This window comes from Podarcis gaigeae (assembly GCF_964106915.1).
Source record: "Podarcis gaigeae genome assembly, chromosome: 2".
Classification (NCBI taxonomy): Eukaryota; Metazoa; Chordata; class Lepidosauria; order Squamata; family Lacertidae; genus Podarcis; species Podarcis gaigeae.
The window spans coordinates 45,275,789-45,297,784 of NC_139679.1; the positions used below are offsets into that span (position 1 = coordinate 45,275,789).

At 43.5% G+C, this 21,996-nt stretch overlaps 1 protein-coding gene across 5 annotated transcripts in view; it reads left to right on the forward strand.

The window, feature by feature from the left end:
- Positions 1-21,996, forward strand: part of CACNA1A (calcium voltage-gated channel subunit alpha1 A) — a 259,247-nt gene that overhangs the window by 208,582 nt on the left and 28,669 nt on the right. For all 5 annotated transcript variants that reach the window (XM_083717889.1, XM_083717890.1, XM_083717887.1 and 2 more), the window contains 5 exons: positions 1,398-1,525; positions 4,771-4,867; positions 17,991-18,096; positions 19,402-19,509; positions 21,183-21,283. In XM_083717889.1, the coding sequence (XP_083574015.1) occupies positions 1,398-1,525; positions 4,771-4,867; positions 17,991-18,096; positions 19,402-19,509; positions 21,183-21,283 (540 nt within the window). The remainder of the gene's footprint in view (positions 1-1,397; positions 1,526-4,770; positions 4,868-17,990; positions 18,097-19,401; positions 19,510-21,182; positions 21,284-21,996) is intronic.

Here is a 21,996-nt window from a genome sequence, read left to right on the forward strand (position 1 = left end):
GGGTTTTCTGTCACACCTGCTTGTGTGCGGATTATACCGTTTTGGCTTCATAAAGACCCTCCTCCCTGCAAGAGAGGGGAGTGGTTGTGGGTGGGAGCCCGAGCTCCGCCCCTAGCAGGAGGCGATAGCCCCCTGCCTCCACCTCACCTGGCTGGTGCCCACGCCTCTCGGCAGGCATCCAACCAGGTGCCTGAGAGGGGGGGGGTTCAGCAGCCTTTTGCTGCGGTGCCAGCCTCTCCCTGGCCTCATTCTTCATCGTCTCGCCGCGAGTCACCCACCCTCCACTCCCTTTGAGTTAGGACTTAGTTCATTGGCCTTGCTATGGACCTTAGGTTGGTCGCCCTGGTTGTCTAGGGGGCCTGGTAGGAGTTTTTCCATTTGGCATTAGGCTTTTTGGTTTTTTCGCCTACCTCGTAGCAATCGTCACAACTTTTGTGGTATTGGTGGGTAGGTTAGGCACTGGAATAATGTGTTGTGCTGTGTCAAAGAGCTAGGTGTGGCCATCGCCTATGCCTTCAATTTTTGGGTATTCCGTTAAAGGAATCTGGTGGTCATGTATTCTGTCCGATGCCTGCTTGGCGGGAGGCCATGGCACGACCCTCGGTGACATCAGGGGAGAGCCTATAGTTGTATTAGCATCAACAGGCTACACCTACTGGTGAATAAACCCACTTGTTTGAGAAATCCAATGCCTAAGCCAATACCTTTTCACTGATGTAATCAATAAAGTTGTGGCCTTTCCTTGCCCTTTAACCTTATATCACGTGTCCTTGTGTATTCTTTCCACATTGCGGGGGTCGGGTCCTCGAACCACAAGCCAATATTCAGAGAATTCAGTTAGCTGTTAGTATATGATTTTCTGCCATTTGCACTCTAGAGTCAGGGAAGGACAGCTTTTGAGTGAATTGCAGCTTCATTTCTCAAATGAGGAACAGGCTGTTTGGTAGCTGCAAGAAGGACCTGCAGCTCCCAAGCATGATCTAGTGTGGCAGTGGTGGTTGCAACCACAGGAGGTAGCTTGAGGTAGGCAGCAGCCTTTGCTTTGTGGCAAATTGTATGTATGTGTAAGAGAGAATGTCAGCAGGTAAATGGTGAGTTGTATTGTTCTACTCACAGGTATGCTTATTCCAAGTTTTAAAATGTTACTTTTGTGCCTGCATATCTGCATATATAAGTTTGTTCATGTTACCGTTGCTAATATGCAATGTGGGGGGGGGGGAGGCGAAGGGGTGTGCCACCATTTGCCATGTTGGTCCCTCTCTCTAGTTACTTGAGGTCACATAGACTCTGGGCCTAAGCCTTGGTTTGCAGCAAGATGATAATTCTCAGCATTATTGAGCATTTCACCAGTTACTTAACATGTCTGTATCCATCTGTGTACCTTCTTGATATTGCAGATGTTGAACCTTTTTGTGGCTGTTATCATGGACAACTTTGAGTATCTGACACGTGATTCTTCCATTTTGGGGCCCCACCATCTGGACGAGTATGTGCGTGTGTGGGCTGAGTATGATCCTGCTGCCTGGTAAGGACATGCCTACCTGGCCGTTCCCAATACTGTACTCACAGCCATTGCCCCACACCAAGCAAAAGCTTGGGAAAGTGGATCAAATTGATCCATGCTTGGGGAAAACTCTCCTTAGTAAGGAAAACAGGGGCAGGGGATGGGGAAGAATTAGGCCTTAGAAGCTGGGCAGCGAGGCTACAGCTTAAGATTCCTGGGTCCTGCTGATTCCAACTCTATTAGGAAAGAGATTTAGCAGTGTGAAAGCTAAGACACCTATGCTCTCTATATTACTTTCACACAAGAAGTGCATTGGCTGGTAGGAGCATCGACCCCTGTGTTTTTGTTCATCTCAGGAAGGGAAACAATATTTAGGACTACAAAAGAAAAATAGTCTTATGCTTGTTCTACTCTAACAGAGCGAAGATATGATGTCATATTGGTAGATACAGTCCTTATCTGTAATGATGTGAGAGAAAGGCAGAAGCCTAATCTGAGGCAGAGACTGGAGCCACTGCCCCTGTTTGCATGCAGCTCCATTGTGAGTCACCCACCTTAGCTGAGTTCCAGTCAGTGTGGATCTGTGGCCACTGCCACTCTGCCATTCCCATTCCTGTTGGCTAATTTCTGTGGGTCTCACTAGGAACAAGAGATTGCAAGAAGCAGATATGGGGGAGGTTTATCTCTGATTAACATTTCCTCTTTTAATTTTAGGTTTTTGCAGCTGGACTCTGTCAACTTCACACACGCACACGCACACGCACACACACACACACACGCACACCCTTACATTATCCCATATGTTCAAAAGGGCATGATGTATGGCCCCTTGTGCCCAGGGATACCTGTTGCCATTTCCCTATTCTACCTAGTGGGCTATGTAGCCCCTACTGTAGGAAAACTGAGTAACATCACTAGTGTCACTTGAGCCAGACATGTGTATCTGAAGAAGTGTGCATGCACACGAAAGCTTACACCCAGAACAAACTTAGTTGGACTCTAAGGTGCTACTGGACAATTTTTAATTTTTATTTATTTATTTATTGAGCCAGACAGTTATCTCAGTGAAGCCCCTGATGGTAGCAGCTATGCTTCATGTTTTGTGTCATGTTAGTAGTATGTGAGCTAAAAAAGGGTTATTGTGGTACTGACATGGAAGCCGTCACAGAACCTACCAGTGTTACGTATTGTTCAGCCATTAAAGAAATGTGCTCAATAGCTCTGTTAGTTATAAATGACACACTTCTCAAATGTTGGCCTGTAGAGAGGTGTTTGTTTGTTTGTTTGTTTGTTTGTTTGTATGTTTGTGTATGTATGTGAGACAGAGAGAGAGAGCATGTGTATGTGTGTGCCTGCTAGGGCCTGGCCTACCATTCTGGTGTGTAACTATTCTTGTAATTTTTTTATGGTTTGCTGGGGAGGAGGCCAAGCACTCTGCTGCTGCAAGCAGGCACAGTGAGCAGAGTTGTGATAATTGGCACCTAACAGAAGGTCCACCCAGCGTTCTCTTGGTATCGTTTGTCACCCCTGTGCCCTGTTGAGAATGAATGCCCGTTGTGTCCAGGTTTAATGTGTTTGTTTACGCTGCCAGCCCTAACTGGCAAAACCTGCCAAGCCCAGCTGAGGGAGTGTTCATCAGGGAGCCTGTGCCATGCAGGGGCAGGAAAACCAGGTCTGCCCCCGCCTGAGCACTGGTTTCTATGCATTTATTAATAAGGAAGAAAAATGTTGGAATGGGAAGCCCATGGCTCCTAGAGTCCATGGCACAATGACTGGTTTTAGAACGTCCATTGTGAGTTACAGAAAGGCAGCAATGCCTAATGGAAGACATACCCAAGTTGGGACCTCAGCTCACACTTGACACATGATCTTTGATAAATCTCACCATGCTGCATAGTTGTGTGTCATTCCCCTATCTTCCTGTCACCCTATATATTAATGAAAATGGTACTGGCTCATCTTTTTCCCCAGTACTGATGGAGAACCCAATAGAGCTGCAGCAAAACCTGGGCTGCACAGCTCTGAGAAGCCCCTTTCCCCCTGCTGCCACCTATGGGAATGTACAGTTTCTCCATAAGCCCTGGGGGGGGGGTGTGGTTTGGCTGGACTGAAGGTCTCTAGCCGGCAGTCCTGCTATGTTCTGTGTGTTAATGACAGTGTATGTGTATCTCTTGCCCTGTAGCGTCTGCACTAACCCCCGTGTATTCTTCTTGCAGTGGCCGAATTCATTATAAGGATATGTACAGTTTATTACGTGTAATATCTCCCCCCCTGGGCTTAGGCAAGAAATGCCCTCATAGGGTTGCTTGCAAGGTTTGACTTACACTAAAACCTGCTAGCATCAACGGAATGAATGTTGCTTATGATTTCTTTAATATATATATTTCATATATATATATCTATATATATCTGTACACATACCTATCTCTATATATTGCACTTTCAAGAGTAATTTAATGTAATTAGCCAACAGAATGCGTGAAATGATGCTGCCACCCAGACCAGTAACGCATGGAGCATACCGGTTACCTTGAACCATCTCTGCTTGCTGTTAGCTGGAGCTAGGCCTGGAGGGTTCTATGAGTCTCTCTCTCTCTACTCACCTCCACCACTCTCTGCACATTAATACTTCATTTGGGGAGGACAGAGACTCCATTGACACCTCTGCCATTTCCCCCCCTCCCCTCCCCTCCCCTCCCCACTTCTTTCCACCACCCCCTTTCCCTCCACCTTCTCTTCCTGCACTCTGCCCTCCTCCCACATTGGCAAAGAGGGGCTTTCTCATCTCAATCTGTCTTTCTCTTTCTCTCCTTCTTTCTGTGGATCTTCATTACTAAGAGGACCTGACTCTGCACTCCTTGGCCCTATAAGCCCATGGAGGATTGTGGTCTGCATTTATAACCTGAGGCTGAGTAAACTAGATGGAGGCACATGCTTAAGTTAAACCTGTCCCTTTTGCAATGGGAACGCTAGCTCTGTAAGTACGGAGCTTGCACTTAAGCATTTTGCTGGATCACAGCCAGTTTGAGGAGCCATCTTTCTACTCCCAGTCGTCCATGAAGATCAAGCATATTTGAACTCTTGGCTGACAAGCAGCACAGTAATCTTTACATTTTTATCTTCCATTTTTTTCTTTTCCAATTGATTTCCAATATTTTTCTCTTCTTTGCATCTCTCTCTCTTTTCTATTTTTCTGTGTATTTTTTCCTTTTTTAATTATTATTAATTTTTTTTGGTTGTTTTTATTTTTAATTTTTTGCTCCCAGGGGCCGGATGACTTTCATGGACATGTATGAGATGCTGAGACACATGTCTCCACCCCTGGGGCTAGGGAAGAAATGCCCTGCCCGTGTTGCTTATAAGGTAGAATAATTTTTAAGAAATAAACAAGGCATATTTCAAGTTAGCTTCATTTTTAATTATTTTTTTTCAACAACAAAAATACAAAAGCTATAATTTTTGTACATTTCTTCCCCCTTCTCAATACAATTTCTTGAGCAGTAACAGTGTGTCCGTTCAGTACCGTTAGCGTTTCATGTTTCAGAGACTCCATTATGGCCAATAAATGTTGGGTGGGTAAGAAACAACTCCAAGGTGCATGATCCTACTCAAAATCCTCCATCAAAGTGCCACCACCCTGTCCTCCTGCATCTAGCAGAAGAGACACTGCTTTTAAAATGTTTCACCTCCCATTCCCTTTGCCGCCGCCTCCCCCCCCCCCACCCAAACAATTTAAACAGCTGTGATTGCTCTGAAACTATCCAGCCAATACAGAATGAACTGGGAAGAACAAAGCCGGAAGGGGAAGAGAGACCAAAGATCCAAAACACATTTAATGGCACTATGAGTACTTTTGATCAGGCCAGTGTGTCCGCTTCTAGTGTGGGGGTCAAAATGATATTAGTCACCATTACCTTCACTCTCCAGAAAGAGCTGATGCCATTGGATTGAAATGTTTTCTAAATAAGTAAAATGCATGGCCCTGTGCATCTATTCATCAGTTTTCCTCTACCTGGGCAATCTTTCCCTTTGACACTGTAGTGGAGCTCCTGAATCTCTGTTAAAATCCAGTTAACCACATTGCAGGGGTAGGTTGCAGCATAGTACATATGACTGTTGATGAGCTTTTTGGTGTCAATATAGAGAACACTGCAGAGAAAATTAATGTTATACCCATTAATTGAAAGCATATGATGCACTTGAACTGCCCATATATGCAGGTGAACAATGTAGCATATAACTAGAAGTTTGCCCACACTCATCCATTTCAGACAAAATCCCCCCAATGAGATGAAGTTTCTGTGGTTCCCAACTTTCATGAATGCACCTCACATGTTCAGCAGTATCCAGGACCCAAAATCCCCTGGTGTCTTTCACGGTATGAACAGAGCTCTCCCAGGAATTCCTGATCAACCTCCTGTGAGTAATGTGAAATGTGGGGATAGCACAGGTAGCACAAAGGCAGAAGCACGTTATTCAGACTCCATGCCCTGGTTCTCACGGATGAGGTAATTTGCAGGGATCAGTTAATTTCCTTGTATCTGGGTTTAGATTATCTGGATAAATTCCAGATAAATTTCACAATATTTCAAAACAGCAGGAAATTAAATGTAAACAAGATAGTAAGAAAGCCACTGTCCTCACAATTTGTTCCTCTGTCAAGTGAACACTGAAACATAAAAGCCCAGGAACATTTGTGCAGCAAATGGTATCATCCCTTAAGGAGCTCCATTGGGAGTTCCCAGGGCTTTTTTTTCCAGTTCTGGGACCTCTCTTTTGGACTCCATTGCCTTTCTGATAGAACAGGGGAGGTGTTTGGGGTGATTTCTGGCACCTCTTTTTAAGAAGAATTGCACTGTGAGTCCCAAGGACAAAGGCAGTGCCCCCATCTATCCCCACCCCCCTGCATCCTAGAGACATTGGATAGTGTGAAGGGACCAGAATGCATGTGTGGCTTCCTGCACATGATGAGAGCCTATGCAATGATAAGACAAAGTCACTTTCAGTTTCAGTGAGGGAGATAAAGCCATGGAAAAGTGATAGGTCACCAAGGAAGGCGAGGACAGTGCAATTTACCCCATGGTCCTCTTTGCCCCCCCCCAATGATATGGGATCCTAGTTGCTCCTGAGTGTCCTCCCAGGCATTGTGGAGCCTGTTCTGCACCTAAGGACAAGTGGTCATTAGGAGATTTGGGGTGAGGTGACCTCAGTATGCTGATGCTACCCAGCTCTGCTCTGTAACATCAGGAGAGACTGTGCAAGCTATAGATTTGTACCTGGACTAGGGGCTGGATAAGAGCCAGTAAACCAGCTCTGAATCCTAGCAAGGCAAAGGTGCTGTAGTGAGTGTTTCCCAAGTCCAGATAATTGGTCAATTGCCTGTTTTGGATAGGGTCATACTCCCCCCCCCCCAAAAAAAAAGCAGGTTTGTAGCCTGGAGATACTCCTGGATCCATCTTTATCATTAGAGGCCCAGATGACCTCAGTGGCTAGGAATGCCTTCTACCAGCTTCAACTGGTAAGACAGCTACAGCCATTTCTGGATCAGAATATCCTGACCGCCAGGCTGGATTACTTACTTCAGTGTACTTGCCTTTGGGGTTGGTCCAGAAGCTGCAGCTGTTGCAAAATCTGGTGCTTAGCTACCAGGCTAAATTCGTGGTGCTGGTTTTGCTGTATAAAGACCTATACAGCATGGGACCAGGATACCCAAAGGATTGTCTTACACCTTAGATACCTAGTCAATCATTGTGCTTTGCAGGTGAGGGCCTCCTCAGAAGGTCCATCCTGTACAATGTCAGAATTGGGCCCTACCATTTGGAATTCCCTTTCCTTAAATAGTAGATAGGTGCACCTAACGAAGATCTTCCTCTTTCATCAGGCCTTTTAAGATGAATCATAGAATCATAGAGTTGGAAGAGACCACAAGGGCCATCGAGTCCAACCCCCTGCCAAGCAGGAAACACCATCAGAGCACTCCTGACATATGGTTGTCAAGCCTCTGCTTAAAGACCTCCAAAGAAGGAGACTCCACCACACTCCTTGGCAGCAAATTCCACTGTCGAACAGCTCTTACTGTCAGGAAGTTCTTCCTAATGTTTAGGTGGAATCTTCTTTCTTGTAGTTTGGAACCATTGTTCCGTGTCCGCTTCTCTGGAGCAGCAGAAAACAACCTTTCTCCCTCCTCTATGTGACATCCTTTTATATATTTGAACATGGCTATCATATCACCCCTTAACCTCCTCTTCTCCAGGCTAAACATGCCCAGCTCCCTTAGCCGTTCCTCATAAGGCATCGTTTCCAGGCCTTTGACCATTTTGGTTGCCCTCCTCTGGACACGTTCCAGTTTGTCAGTGTCCTTCTTGAACTGTGGTGCCCAGAACTGGACACAGTACTCCAGGTGAGGTCTGACCAGATCAGAATACAGTGGCACTATTACTTCCCTTGATCTAGATGCTATACTCCTATTGATGCAGCCCAGAATTGCATTGGCTTTTTTAGCTGCCGCGTCACACTGTTGGCTCATGTCAAGTTTGTGGTCAACCAAGACTCCTAGATCCTTTACACATGTACTGCTCTCAAGCCAGGTGTCACCCATCTTGTATTTGTGCCTCTCATTTTTTATTTTTTTTTGCCCAAGTGCAATACTTTAAATTCATCTTGTTTGTTTTGGCCCAGTTCTCTAATCTGTCAAGGTCATTTTGAAGTGTGATCCTATCCTCTGGGGTGTTAGCCACCCCTCCCCACCCCTACTACGAACATACCCATGCAGATCTTTACCAGTCTGCATCTGTACTTTAATTGTTTTAAAGATGGTTTTATTATTTTATCCCTTGTGGTTCACTGCCTTGGGCTTCTTTGAAAGGAAGGGCAGGGTATAAATTTAATTAATAAATAATAAATAAAATAAATAACATCACATCTAGTTTGGTGCTGATAATGATTTATAAAGCTCGTTCTGAGCATTTAATTCAGTATTTAACCAGTATGCAATTAGAGTTCTCACTTGCTATGCATTTTTTTCATAATTGAAGTTTTTCTGTTGTATGTATCCTAGAGATCACTTTTGATCTACACCACTTTCCTTAACCATGGCATAGGTATGGCCACTTGGTGCTGCATTCATATGGCAGCAGCTGATAATGCAATTTAGTACAGAAGCATAAATTTAGGAAACAATACTGAATAATGAAAAATAGGATTTTGATTGATGGTCCTTTTTACTGAATAATGAAAAATAGGATTTTGAATGATGATCCTTTTTCAGTACACTAGGGTATGCTACCCATGTTAAGCCTGCTCAGTCACCAACCTGCCATTTGAGCTTGTGGGAATCATTGTCCGGATTAGAACACATGGCACATGATTTGCAGGTGTTAGTGTGCTTGGCACTTGAAAAACCATCTTTCTGGAAATGAATTGAAACTGGTAGAATTGGGCTTGTATTATGCGGGTCTTCACAGAGTTTTATTATGGTTTAAGCACCAGTTTACTAGTTCAGACTTTTGTGCAAGACAGACAGTATTCACCTTCAGCTGCCAGTTAACAAGAGCCTAGAAGTGCAGGACTATACTTATTACCTCTTACACATGTACAGGCTAGCAACAGAACACATGCCCAGGTAGAGCTACTTCTGGGTAAAAGTTAGACTCAAGTCTTGGGCTCCATCAACCAACTTGCCTATGGGTTGCAGTTCATTCTGCAGTTGGGATTGCTCTCTCATGCCCTTCCGGCTGCCTATAAAAGAATAAGGGAGGTGGGGAAGTTCTTGTAGTTGTTCTAATGGCTCTTTTGATCTCTTTGCATAACTTAAAACAGACACCCATGCCTTTTCAGTGCTTCTGCCTCCATAACGGTGTAACTTCCTACAAAAGAACACAACCTAAGGGGAAGTAGTTCACTACTCTTAACCAGAGACGAATTAACAGCAACTAACCTTTTTCTCTGCCCCCTTCTCTCTGCTGCTCCATGCCTCCTTCTCTGTCAATGCAGTTCTAACCTATCAGAAGCTTTTCCCTTCTGCTCCTCCATAACTTCATATTCTAACCCTAAACCTTTTATGCATCTCAGCAGCTGATCATCAAGCTACATCTTCTTTCTCCTTTTCTTCCCTAAGTCTACCACTCATACCCAGAGCTTCCCCTCTCACATTTTCTATGTTATGTGTGTGGTCTCTCTTTCACCCTTCTGAACCATTGGGTTTCTATTGCTGGTTCATGGCACAGGTATTGAAAAGCTCACTCTCACTTGAAAGGGTCCTTGGATTCTGCAAGTTTAGTGTGGGGAGAAGGGGGAAGATACAAAACTCTGCCAGTTTTATCAGTGGGGATAGACTCTGTAGTAAAGGTTTCAGTGCAGTCTGATGCCACAGAAACTGTGTAGTGAACATGCCACTATAGGATGAGAAATGTAGGAAGATTTGGGGAGAGGGTACTCAAATCCACCCAAGCAAGAGCAGTAAGTAAAATGAATGTTTGAAAAGGCCATGGTGAGTAGGAGGCAGTAACTGAAATAGGTTTTTCAGATGGAAGATTATACTACTGTATCCTGATGGCAGCCAGCAACTAATACTTCCTTCAGACTATAATATCAGACCAATCGTTGCACTGAAACATACGTGAAATGATCAGAGTGCTGGGAGAGATGAGGTCAGTTTGCTCACATTGCTCTGCCAATGGAAGAACCTTGTGGGAGGGGTGAATTGCACAGCTATGCAAGTGCTACCACACCTTTCCGATCTCTGGTGCTTGTGTGGTTCTTCACATGTAATTCTACCCCTTCCACATGGTTCCTGCGTTTTTTGGTAACCAAAGTGGAAGCCATAAGAGAAGTGTGATCATTCTCCAACTGCATCTTGCTACGGAAGTAAACATGACAGCTCTTTCAACATCTTGGTAGATCCTTTTTGTGATATGTTTTAATTTGGGTTTAGGAGCAGGGGAAGGGTGTTATTCTTCTGTTGGAATGGTCATAATCTTACTCAGTGAGAAAACATGAATTTCTCAGCCAGTTTGACTGTATCTTATGAGCTGAACATGCTTAATAGAGACAATATGTATAAATGAAAAAATTACTTTTAAAGCAGTAAGTCTGATGGAGAATATTGCATGCGGACTAAACTTGAAGAAGTAACAATAATCACTCTGATGTTTTGATACTACTGTGACTACTACAGTAGTCTTGAGGAGGATGTGATTTTTTTTAGAAGCAGAGAGAGATGGAATGGGCAAGAGGAGAAAGAGAATTCCATTCATTGGAGGAAGCAAATTATGGGCGTGTGAATAGGCTCCATGAGAAGACCCTGATTTATAAACCAGTGCCTCTGTGTAATCTCCAAAAGGGTGCAAGTCTGCCAGCAACTCCATAAGGAATTGTATATTGACTTTCGTTGAACCATGACTGTTTCTGAGATTTGGGCTAAAAGTGAATCTGAATTGCTGCAGGCATTGCTTTGTCGCATTCATACTGGTTCTTAACAACTACCCCAGTTCTTAATGATTGGTTCAAAAACTGATGCTAATATTTTGACCCCACACATGGAGGTTGCAAAAATGCTTTCTAGTTTGATTTTGTCTTATGTTGATATCAGCACATCTACGATGTAGGTCAGACAATTAAATCTTCATATGAAAGCTGTTGGAAAATGTATTTGCCAGTCACCTGTCAATTAGCTGGCTTGAACAAGTGAAGAATCTCCATGGTAGTTGCTCTGCAGGAAAATAAATTATCCAGTCACTGCTTTGCACCACCGGACTACTTTGCCAGCCTATATTTGAATAGAAAACCAGGTCTTCAATCTTCCTACAATTTGATTAAAAGGAAGAAGAGGCCAAATGCCCTGGCAGGCTGCCTGTTTATCTTGGCACTGAGCGCAGGGTCAAGTGCCACCATTGGGCAGTTGTTCCCATGCCCAGGGGAACACCCACAAGGCCCTGCTGCCATTGGTCAATTTGGCATCAGAGAACAATCCGGCCTGTCATATGCCGGTTCACGAGAGCGTATTGGGGCCTGCCTGCAAAGCCGCCCATTCCAGAAGGGCAAACGGACTTTCTCTTCAGTGCAAATCTCCAAAAAATTTTGCTGTACTAACCTGGCATTGATAATTGCTTTGGATTTGAAGAAATTAGAACATATATACTTCTTTTTATAAAAAACAAAAAACCCTGCCCAAACTTTTAAAGAAAGTTTGCACCTACAGGACCACTATAAGAAGTACTGCAACCTGATATTGTTACTGTTGAAATTCCAAATTCTGTTCCTCTATCATTGGTGGGAAACCAAGTGTTCTCTTTCCACTCATCTTTTTGTCACAGCTCTTGAGTTCTTGGATAATTAAAGGCACTCTCGGTATTGCCGCTCATCTCCTTTCGCTCAGTTCCTGCAGCCAAAGAGGCAGAAGAGTTCATAGGCTGATAACACTGCATAACAATTTTTGACAAAAGTCATGCCTCTGAGATAAAAGTAGCCATTTCTTATAGATTTTGAGGTGCTGAATACGAATATGACAATGCAACGCATTGTCGGCTACAGTTTCTCAGAGATCTGCAATCATTTATTATAATTTGAGTATGACTATATGCTACCAAAACAGTAGCTGTTTGAGAAACGTGAATTATTTGGCTTGAATGCTATCTAACTGAAGAAGCAATACATTGGATAGTGGATATGGAAGATATGGAAAGAGGGCAGGTGAAAGGTAAAAAAATGTGCTTTAAAAAACCCAACCACCAGTTAACAACTAGAAGATTTGAAAGGCTACAAAGAAAATGTCCTGCCCTGTCAGGCACATACACGTTAATAGTCAGCCCAGTGTTGAATATATATGAACAATCTGAATTTCATCTGCTTACCTGAAGCCCAGTATTGTTTGCTCACTTACTTTGATTGGAAGTGGCTTTTCGAGGTCTTAGGCAGAAGTCCCCGTCCCCCATCATCTGCTTCCTGATCCTTTTAACTGCATATGCATGTGAATGAATTTGGGACATTCTATGTACAAAGCATATACTCCACCACTGACCTATATCCTGTCTCCTGGAACAGTCGAAAGCTAAAGCCTGTGAGTACCAACAAACTATACTGTATTGCCATACTTGCTAAGATGCTGATACAGATGGGAGGCCCTCCACACAAATCGAATATGCTGTGATAGTCATAGTAACTGCTGTTTGCTGCACATAAATGTCAAAAAGGAGCATTGCAGAGAGTTTAACTACATTACCCTTTGGGTCCCTTCCAACTCTACAATTCTATAAGAATATGCAAAGTTGCAGTAAATCAAGTCTATCTAGCCTATCTAATGCCTTTCCCAGCTTTTGTTTCCTGAGACCCTTCAATCAGAGATGCCAGAGATTGAATCCAAGACCTGCAAACAATTTGTTATACTACTAAGCTAAGCCCTTTTTCCCACCTAGAGGGAAAGTCATCCTTGGTATCTAACTACTTTCATGCCTCAGTTAATTGTGACAACCCCAGGATAAGAAAAACAACAACAACTCAACTAAGTACATGCTGGTCAGAGAAGAATAAAATTCCTTAGGACAAATTTGAAGAGACTTGGTGGTATTGCAGTTAGGGTGCAGGCTGCGTTCGCAGAATACCTCTTGCATTTTTGCTATTCTTCAGACAGGAGGCACAAGTGACCATGTTTTGAAAAAGCCACCACTATGCTAACTTCTCAATGAAATACTGAAATCCAGTCCTAAGTTGTGGAGAGTCACAGGAAGATATGGAACCATTGTGAGTCCGCACTGCAGTCCATGCCTCCTATCATGGGATGATTTGCAATGATCATGTTATGGCTGGAGAAGAGCAGCACACTGATGAATCGTTTCTGAATGGGGGCAAAAATCTAATTAGCCTTGATGCAGATGGAGTTGTTAAAAGTGGTTAATGGCAGTATTAGGCTCATCATGTAAGGCTAAGCAATTAGGTAGGGTGGGGTAAAAAAACTAGTACCTCCAGATGTTTTAGGACTATGGTTCCCATCATCCCTGACAATTAGCAATGCTGCCTTGGGGAGTTGTAGCCCAAAAACATCTGGAGGGTATAGGAAAGCTTTGTTTGTACCATGTTGACTTTTTACATAAGGAAATGCACATAGCTACCTGTGCCTTAGACCCTGGTAAGGCATCTTCTTTCAAAGGAGACTGTATGCAGGAGCTTGTATTGGGTGTCAGGAATCCCAGGTTAGCATAGACTTGGTGAAAGGAGGATGAAGAGATGGGAGAAGGAATGTGGTGTGTGGAGCTCAAGGTAAATGAACTTTAGGCTAGAGGCCTTGGTGTCAAGACTCATAGGTCTCATTCCTAGCTGTGCTATTTCCATATCTGTGCTTTATGTCCCAGCTTTACAAAACCCTTTGAGTAAAAATATTGTTTTCAGTGCAATACACTATAATAATCTCTCTCCTCTGTAATGGCCCACTCCTCTGTAAATCTTCCATGTCCTTCCCATTTGCTACCATTGTCCATACATCCCTTGGTTCATTCAACCATGACATCAGCTGTCCAGAAAACCAGAGAGAGATAAATTTGTTCTGCAGTTCCCTTACATATTTGTGGGGAAGAGAATTGGGATTTCTGAGTGCCCTATTTGCCCTGGTAAAGAATTGCTGCCTGTATCCATCTACCCCCACCATTATCCCTTATTCACTGTTGCTGTCCCTAATCATACAGAGATCCCAGGGTTTATTCTGCATGAGACAGCAATCCAAGGGACCCAATTCTCCTACAGAATTGGCATTTTCATAATCATTAGCCTGCATACACTATGGCTAACATGATTTGGCTCTTTCATCTCCCTTACTATTGCAATCCATGCATGCTCCAGTGCATGGAAAAGCTAGGGCGCTGCCCCCAAATAAGCGCACTGTGAATTCTGTGCCATTGAAACACACACACATGCACACATACAGAAATTCAAATTCAGTAAGCAGAAACTACAAACTATAAGTGATTTTTTAAATGAACAATACAAATCTGTATGAATATTTCTATAACATTTTGTTTTTGTTTTGGTTGGCATTGAGATATTTTGGGTCACTACAAGAAATGCTTCAGGGAATTGAATGCAACAAAACAATAGGGGGAAAGTGGGTATAGAATGACTCTTGGAAGAAGGGCATGTGGCATGGGAGTGGGGAGGAGGGGAGCCACAAGCAACTGCTACACCCAGGCCTAATATCACAGTTTGTGATATAAGAATAGCTGCAGTGTGGTAACATTTGAAGGAAGACAATTCTGTGGGTGGAAGCAGCAAGGTAGTTTACAAACCTATAACAGTTCTGCAGGTCCTGGGAGAGGTCACTGCTCCTATGGGAGGTAACTATGCTGCTGGCCCCAGCCACATGAATCCATTGTTACTAGAGGTCAGCCATGCTGTAGCAGTTCCTATGCCATTCATAAAAGCAAAGTAACACTCAGGGTTTATCCACAGTTATATTTCCTCTACTTCTTCCAGGCACAGTCTGCGCTTTAAAACACCGCATTCAAGTGCTCTCTCTTTTTTTGCCCCATCGCATTCCCTGCAAAAACCCACTCTTTAAAGCTCAATCAGAGCAAACAGCAATCTGCTGGGAAACCCAAATTGATGCTTGCTTCAATTGGGTTCTAAAGAGCAGGTTTTCACAGGGAAAGCTTCGGGGGGGGGGGGCGGAGATCCAACAATTCTTGGACATGGAGCTTTTGAGTGCAAACCTGTGTCTGGAAAGAGCAGGAGAAATGGTAGCTGTGGATAAGCCCCCAGTCTTGTAGACTGCCAGAATCCTGGGGTATCCACTGAGGGTTTATCCACACTTTCTCTTGTCCCGCTGCTTTCCTCCAGGGAAAACTGCTCTTTAGAGCTCAAGTTATCTCTCACTTGGACTACTGCAGTGCACTCTATGTGGGGCTACCTTTGAAGGTGACCCAGAAACTAATCCAGAATGCGGCAGCTAGACTGGTGACTGGGAGAGGCCGCTGAGACTACATAACACTGGTCTTGAAAGACCTACATTGGCTCCCAGTACGTTTCCAAGCACAATTCAAAGTGTTGGTGCTGACCTTTAAAGGCCTAAATAGCCTCTGTCCAGTATACCTGAAGGAGCGTCTCCACCCCCATTGTTCTGCCCTGACACTGAGGTTCAGGGCCAAGGGCCTTCTGGCAGTTTCCTCACTGCGGGAAGCCAAGTTACAGGGAACCAGACAGGCTTTCTCGGTAGTGGCACCCACCCTGTGGAACGTCCTCCCACCAGATTTCAAAGAGAAAAACAACTACCAGACTTTTAGAAGACACCTGAAGGCAGCCCTGTTTAGGGAAGCTTTTAATGTTTAATAGACTATTGTATTTTAATATTTTGTTGGAAGCCGCCCAGATGGGCAGGGTATAAATACAGTAATAAATTATTATTAGAATCATAGAATCATAGAGTTGGAAGAGACCACAAGGGCCATCGAGTCCAACCCCCTGCCAAGTAGGAAATTATTATATTGTAATCCGAGCAAATAACAATTCAGGTTCCCCACAAATTGCCATTTGTTCCAATCTATCGCTAAAGAGCATGTTTTCCCTTGGAAAGGAACAGGGCAAGGGAAAACTTCTTGGACCCATGCTTTCTAGGCAGGGCACAAGTGGAAAAGTCAACAAGCCCTGAGTGAGGCAGTCACCAAGAGGTGTGGCTATTGAGTTCTGGTTGCAAAGCAAAAATATAATTTCTACAACTACTGTTAAACTTTTGGTCAACTGCCAAAAAGTACAGAGAGTCCATCCCCGGTCCTCTGTGAATTCTGAATGCAATGCAAAAAGAAGGTCTAAGGGATGAGAAGGAAAATAAGGTTGCTTCATCTTGTTTTATGAGGTGCCTCACCTTTGGGATCCACAACAGATCCTGCATATGGCCCAAAAAAAAGGCTTGACTCTGCAAGATCTTCTGACAGGTTGAATTAAGTTATGTGACTGAAATGGATTTGATGCCCAGGCCATGTACCTTGTTCATGGACAGCTCAGGAACACAAGGTAATGTGAGGGCACAGGCAGCATTCTTACCAAATTGCCAAAGAGGAGGAAATTCTGAGTACCCAAGTACGAAGCACTGAGGAAGATCTGTTCAGTCTAATGCAGGCTGCTCTCCCAAGATTTACAGGTTTTCTGGACATCAGATTCCTGAGGGATCTTCCTACTTAATGTGTCATCATCATTATCATTATCATTACCATCATCTATATGTGTGTCTCCCTCTTTCTTTCTCCTCTTCCTTCAGAGTTTTTGATCTCATCTGTCATTCTGTGCACCTCTGTTCAGTGACATCCACTTAATGAACCCCAAGGACCCTGACCGTCTAACCCCCATTTCCATTGGTCCTATCTCAGCTAATGCACTAGCTGGTCAAGCCCCACCCTGAGCATCTTGTGTGATCTCCAGCCCACAGCCTTGGCTCAGGAATGGCACATGGCCCATAGTCTGTCAATTTCATTTCTTTCTTTTCTACCTTAAGGATGCACCCATTTTTTGCACCAAGAGCCCACAATCCGGATCTCTCCCTTAGAGCAATCTATACCAGAGCTATGAATGAGTCTCAACGTGTTCTCTGTGCATGCTTTTGCACTGTGCTGCATGCTGCATGCTCTTTTTGCATGCTCTAGTCTTGCGCATTTGATGAAATCTGTTCTGTTGAATGTTTGTGTGCATTCTCCTTGGACCCCATCCCTTTACCACTGCTGTCTACTGCTGTCTTGGATAGTTGGGATTTTATTTGGGTTTTTCCTTTGTTTTACACTTTTTTACTTTTATATAGACAATGAGCTCTTTGGGGAGAACTCTCTGTAAGTTTGGAAGAGGACCTTAAAAGGGATACATTCTGGAGAGGAGAGATTACATCATGAGAGACTTAGTTGGATAGGACAAATGGGACTCATCTACAGCTAGGGGATGAGAGTAGCTCTAGTGACCCAAGCTAGGAGCCTAGAATATTCCTATTTTTGAAAACTGATACAGTGGGCTAGAAAAGAAGCTGGGAAACTGCCTCCAAGTCTAATACAGACAACATAAGGGTCTCCTTGCAGAGGTCTTCAGACTACAGTCATCTCTGGCTAAAGTCACTGGCAAAAACCCAGTAGATAATCTTGCAGAGTGTTTAAGGTAATTCTCAGTGGGATGAATTTCTAAGCAACATGTTTAGGAGTGCAACCAGGTCCATACAGTTATTATGTGGGGTTATTTCCAGGCCCATCTTCTAGTAGCTGATGTGGAATCCTCATACCAGTATCTGAAAGCAGTTGGGTGAAAGCAAAATAAGGTGTGATAAGAGCCGAATATCCAGATAATAGCATATTGCAACTGGGCTCTGGTCCTCATGATATTGGGTGGGAAGTGAGGTTAAAACATGAGTAGGAGGATTCGATGCAAGTTATTGAACTCAGAGTTCTCCCCAGAGCTCATATACTCCTCTGTGCATGATAACCTGGGTGGTGGGGAGTTGTGAGATGACACCTTTCTGCTTGGGTTTCTGCAGAGACTACTTCGTATGGACCTGCCTGTGGCAGACGACAATACAGTCCATTTCAATTCTACCCTCATGGCGTTGATCCGGACTGCACTTGACATCAAGATTGCCAAAGGCAAGTGACACCCCCATAAACACAGCAAGAGAGAGCAGTTTCTTTCCTGACAGATTAGAGAATTCTGGGAAATTAAATATTGGAAAGCAAAGCCTGGGAAAAGTTATCAATTAGCAATAATTTTGCCTCAGATTAACCTCATCCGCTACACTACTACCACTGCACAATTATAATACCTGCTAGTTCTTTTATATAGACAATACGTTGCACATAAATATGTATGCAAATGCCTATAGGAGAAACAAGGCTCCCTGGACCAGATATTCCCCAGGGAGTAGTAGTAAGGGGTAGGCATTCTGCCTCTTAATTGGTCAAACATAACAGTACCAGCCTATGCATGAAGAAAGCAGTTACCGGTATGTTAAAGACCCATCAGAAGAATGATACTGCCTTTAAAACCTAGGAACATTTCACTGTAGAGTTTTACACAGGATGAAATGTGCTTGTCATTATTAAAAGCTCCAAGGCCCCTTTTTTGACTCGCTTGGGTTGGAGATCTTTCTGGTTATTTTGCCATAGTAGTTTGTCTCCTTGCCCCCTACAGCCCCAGGGTGCATTCCACATCTTTCAGGAAGACTTCTCCCAAAGTGTAGATAAGGGTTGCAGAACCTGTGGCCTTCCAGATGCTGCTGGACTCTAACTCAGCTTCAGCCAATATGGCCAATGGTCAGGGATGATGGGAGTTGTAGTCCAGCAACATATGGAGGGCCACAGGTTCCCCATCTCTGATCTACATGCAAGGAGTCATCTTACTGAGTGGTATGGAATGCACCCTGACCAAAATAATAATAATAAGGATGTAGAATATTCTAATATAGAATTTTAGAATGTTAAGGAGAAAACTGTTCTAGAATCCTCTCTGACTTGCCAGCTTTCTGTGTCCCAGGAAATGTTGAGGGCAGCAATGGTCAAACATACCAACTAACACCTACAATGTGAAGTGTGACTGATTCAGCTCTGATATAGAGTGGCTATAACAGCAATGGGGCACATCCATACCGTACATTTAAAGCAATGCACATTTAATCCAATGCACATTTAAAGTACACGACTTCCCCCAGAGAATCCTGGGAACTGTAGTTTGTTAAGGCTGCTAGGAATCGTACCTCTGTAAGGGAAAACTACAGTTCCCAGGAATCCTTGGGGGAAGTCATTTCTTTTCAATTTTGGTTTCAATATTGACCAGAGAATTAACAGAATCCAAGAGAAACAGATTAAATATTCTAATACTTCTGGGGGAGAGGGTGGAGATCAGGTGCCCAGTTGTTTATTTGTTGTGTCTCATCCCTGGCTTACATCTTCTAGGGGGCGCTGACAAACAGCAAATGGATGCTGAGCTGAGGAAGGAAATGATGGCAATCTGGCCCAACCTCTCCCAGAAAACTCTAGATCTCCTGGTCACCCCTCATAAATGTAAGAGTTGTCGTTATTGTCCCTGCCTGTGACAATGTAGGAGTTGTCGTTATTGTCCACACTGTGACATTCATTCTGTCCACACTGAGTTCATGCATATACTCACTTCTTTATGGAAATAACTTTATGGAAATTACTGTTGCAATGTCATCTTGGCAATGGAGAGAACTGTGTTATTTCCACATGTATAGTCTCACAGGGAACACAATGGTAAAGCAGCACTCAGCAGGACTGAACCATCCTCATCAGCTGTCACCCAGTGATGTCAACTGATAGACAGATGGGCAAGGTTTGGGGAAAACAGCCTCATGGATAAACTTAGATCCCATGGTGAGACAAGAGTTCCTCGTGGTCCAGACGTTCCCCACCCCACTGTAAAAGATTAAGTGCATAGTCAGAAGTTACTCTGTAATGCCACCTTGTCACTGAAGGCTGATTATTGACAGTGGTTATTGACAGCTATGGCTGTCATCACATATGTCCATGTCTGGACAGGGATAGCCTGGCCACACTAATTCACACCCTAGTAGCTTCCTGTCTTAACTACTGTAATGCACTTTACATAGGGCAACTCCTGAACACAGTTCAAAGATTGTCACTAGTTCAGAATGCCAGTTTTTTTAAAGCATCTGCATTGGCTATATGTTACCAAGCCCAGTTCAGACAGTTGACTTTGATGTATAAAGCTCTGAGTGGCTTGGGCCCTAATTAACTAAAAGAGCACCTCTCCCAATATTGTCCCTCCCATATGCTGAGATGTATCAGGGAGGCTGTGTTGGTAGTAGCACCATTAATGGATACCTGATTGACTGAAACTTGGAGATAGGTGCTCTTGATCGTAGCAACACAACTCTGGAGGACTTTTCTCGAGATCAGACAGGTATCAACGCAGAGTAGGTTCTGATGTCAGGTAAATACATTTCTCTTTAATTAGCCTTCAGACAGCAGGTGTTTTCAGGTAAAGGAACTTGTATATTGTGATTTTTTATTAATTTTACTTTTTGAAAGACTTAAATTGTTATTAATTCTTATTGATTATTTGTTGTTTCATCTTTTTTGTAAACCACTTTGAGGTTTTTACAATCAAGTATAAAATGAAAAATAATATTGATTAATCATTATACACACACACACTTACCTGCATTGTTGTTGTGTACTTTGATTTTATTGGAACCTGCCCTGAGGCCACTTGGTAAAGGGTAGAAGAAAAATTCCGCAAATAAATAAATAAATCCCTTTCCTATTATTTTATTACAGAGGAGAAAGAGCTGTTCTTGAAAAGGCTCCTCCTTTCAGAATATTACCCTCCAACTTGTGGAGGGTGATTAGAATGATCGCAAGAAGGTAGAGCTAATGCACTTCTCCATATGCCCCTTGTGTTTACTTTGCCAAAAGAGGTCTAATGAGGCCATGTTCAACTCTCCATGTGGTGTCTGAGACTAGCAATTTAAATTTGGGAACTTACCCATAGATGTCTACCTGAGCTGCAACTGCAAAACCCATGAAGGAATTAACAATTTTACATGCAGACACACACAGACTTACAGTGATGGCACCCCACCAGCCAAGAAATCTCAGCCCAAACTGAAGGCAGAGTTCACCTTTAGAGAAACCTAAGGGAAAAATAAGCTGAAGCAATTTATCGTTTTCTTTCTGCTTTCTTCATCCTACAGCTACCGATCTGACAGTGGGCAAAATCTATGCAGCCATGATGATCATGGAATATTACCGCCAAAGTAAGGCCAAGAAGTTGCAGGCCATACAGGAGGAGCAGGTATGTGGCAACCATAAAACATGGTTTGAGAAAAGATCCCTCAGTATCCAGCTTGCTTGCTTGCTTGCTTTCTTTCTTTCTTTCTTTCTTTCTTTCTTTCTTTCTTTTTTGCAAATTCTGTGTCTATGCTGTAAGTTTGATTTCCACGAATCCCTGAACTAATGTATTTTAAGGGGGGCCGAGGGATGTATGATACTGTATTTGTGCAGTTGTGTGTGTGCAGTCATGCAGATGTACATGTGCCAAATAATTTTGATGCAATGTGCATCAAAGGCAGGGTTGGAGGAGAATCTTGAGATGCCTTCTTGGGATTGTGAAGGAACTGGAGCTAAGTAAAATCAGGAAAAAAACTCCCTGGCAAGGAGGAAATACTCAACCTTCAGTGCCAGTTCTTAAGTACAAGTTATTATAATGCCAGTTCAAGGCAAGGAAGAGCCAATGGTTGCTAGACTCTCAGCTGCATCAGTGGAGTGGCCCTAGAACTCCTCTCTCCCCACCTACCCTGTTACAGCCTGATGAAATGACTGCTACCAATTGACAGTTGATAGAGGGAAGAGGGTGGCTTCTCAGTAAAGCCAATAGGCAGTGTATCAGTCTGTGAGCAAGGTTTCACTCACAGTTCAAAGCATGCAGGGATTGTCTTGTCACTGACAGCTTTTCAAATGGTCTGAACTTTTACTCGAGGAAAAGAAGCTATTTAATAGCTGCATGTA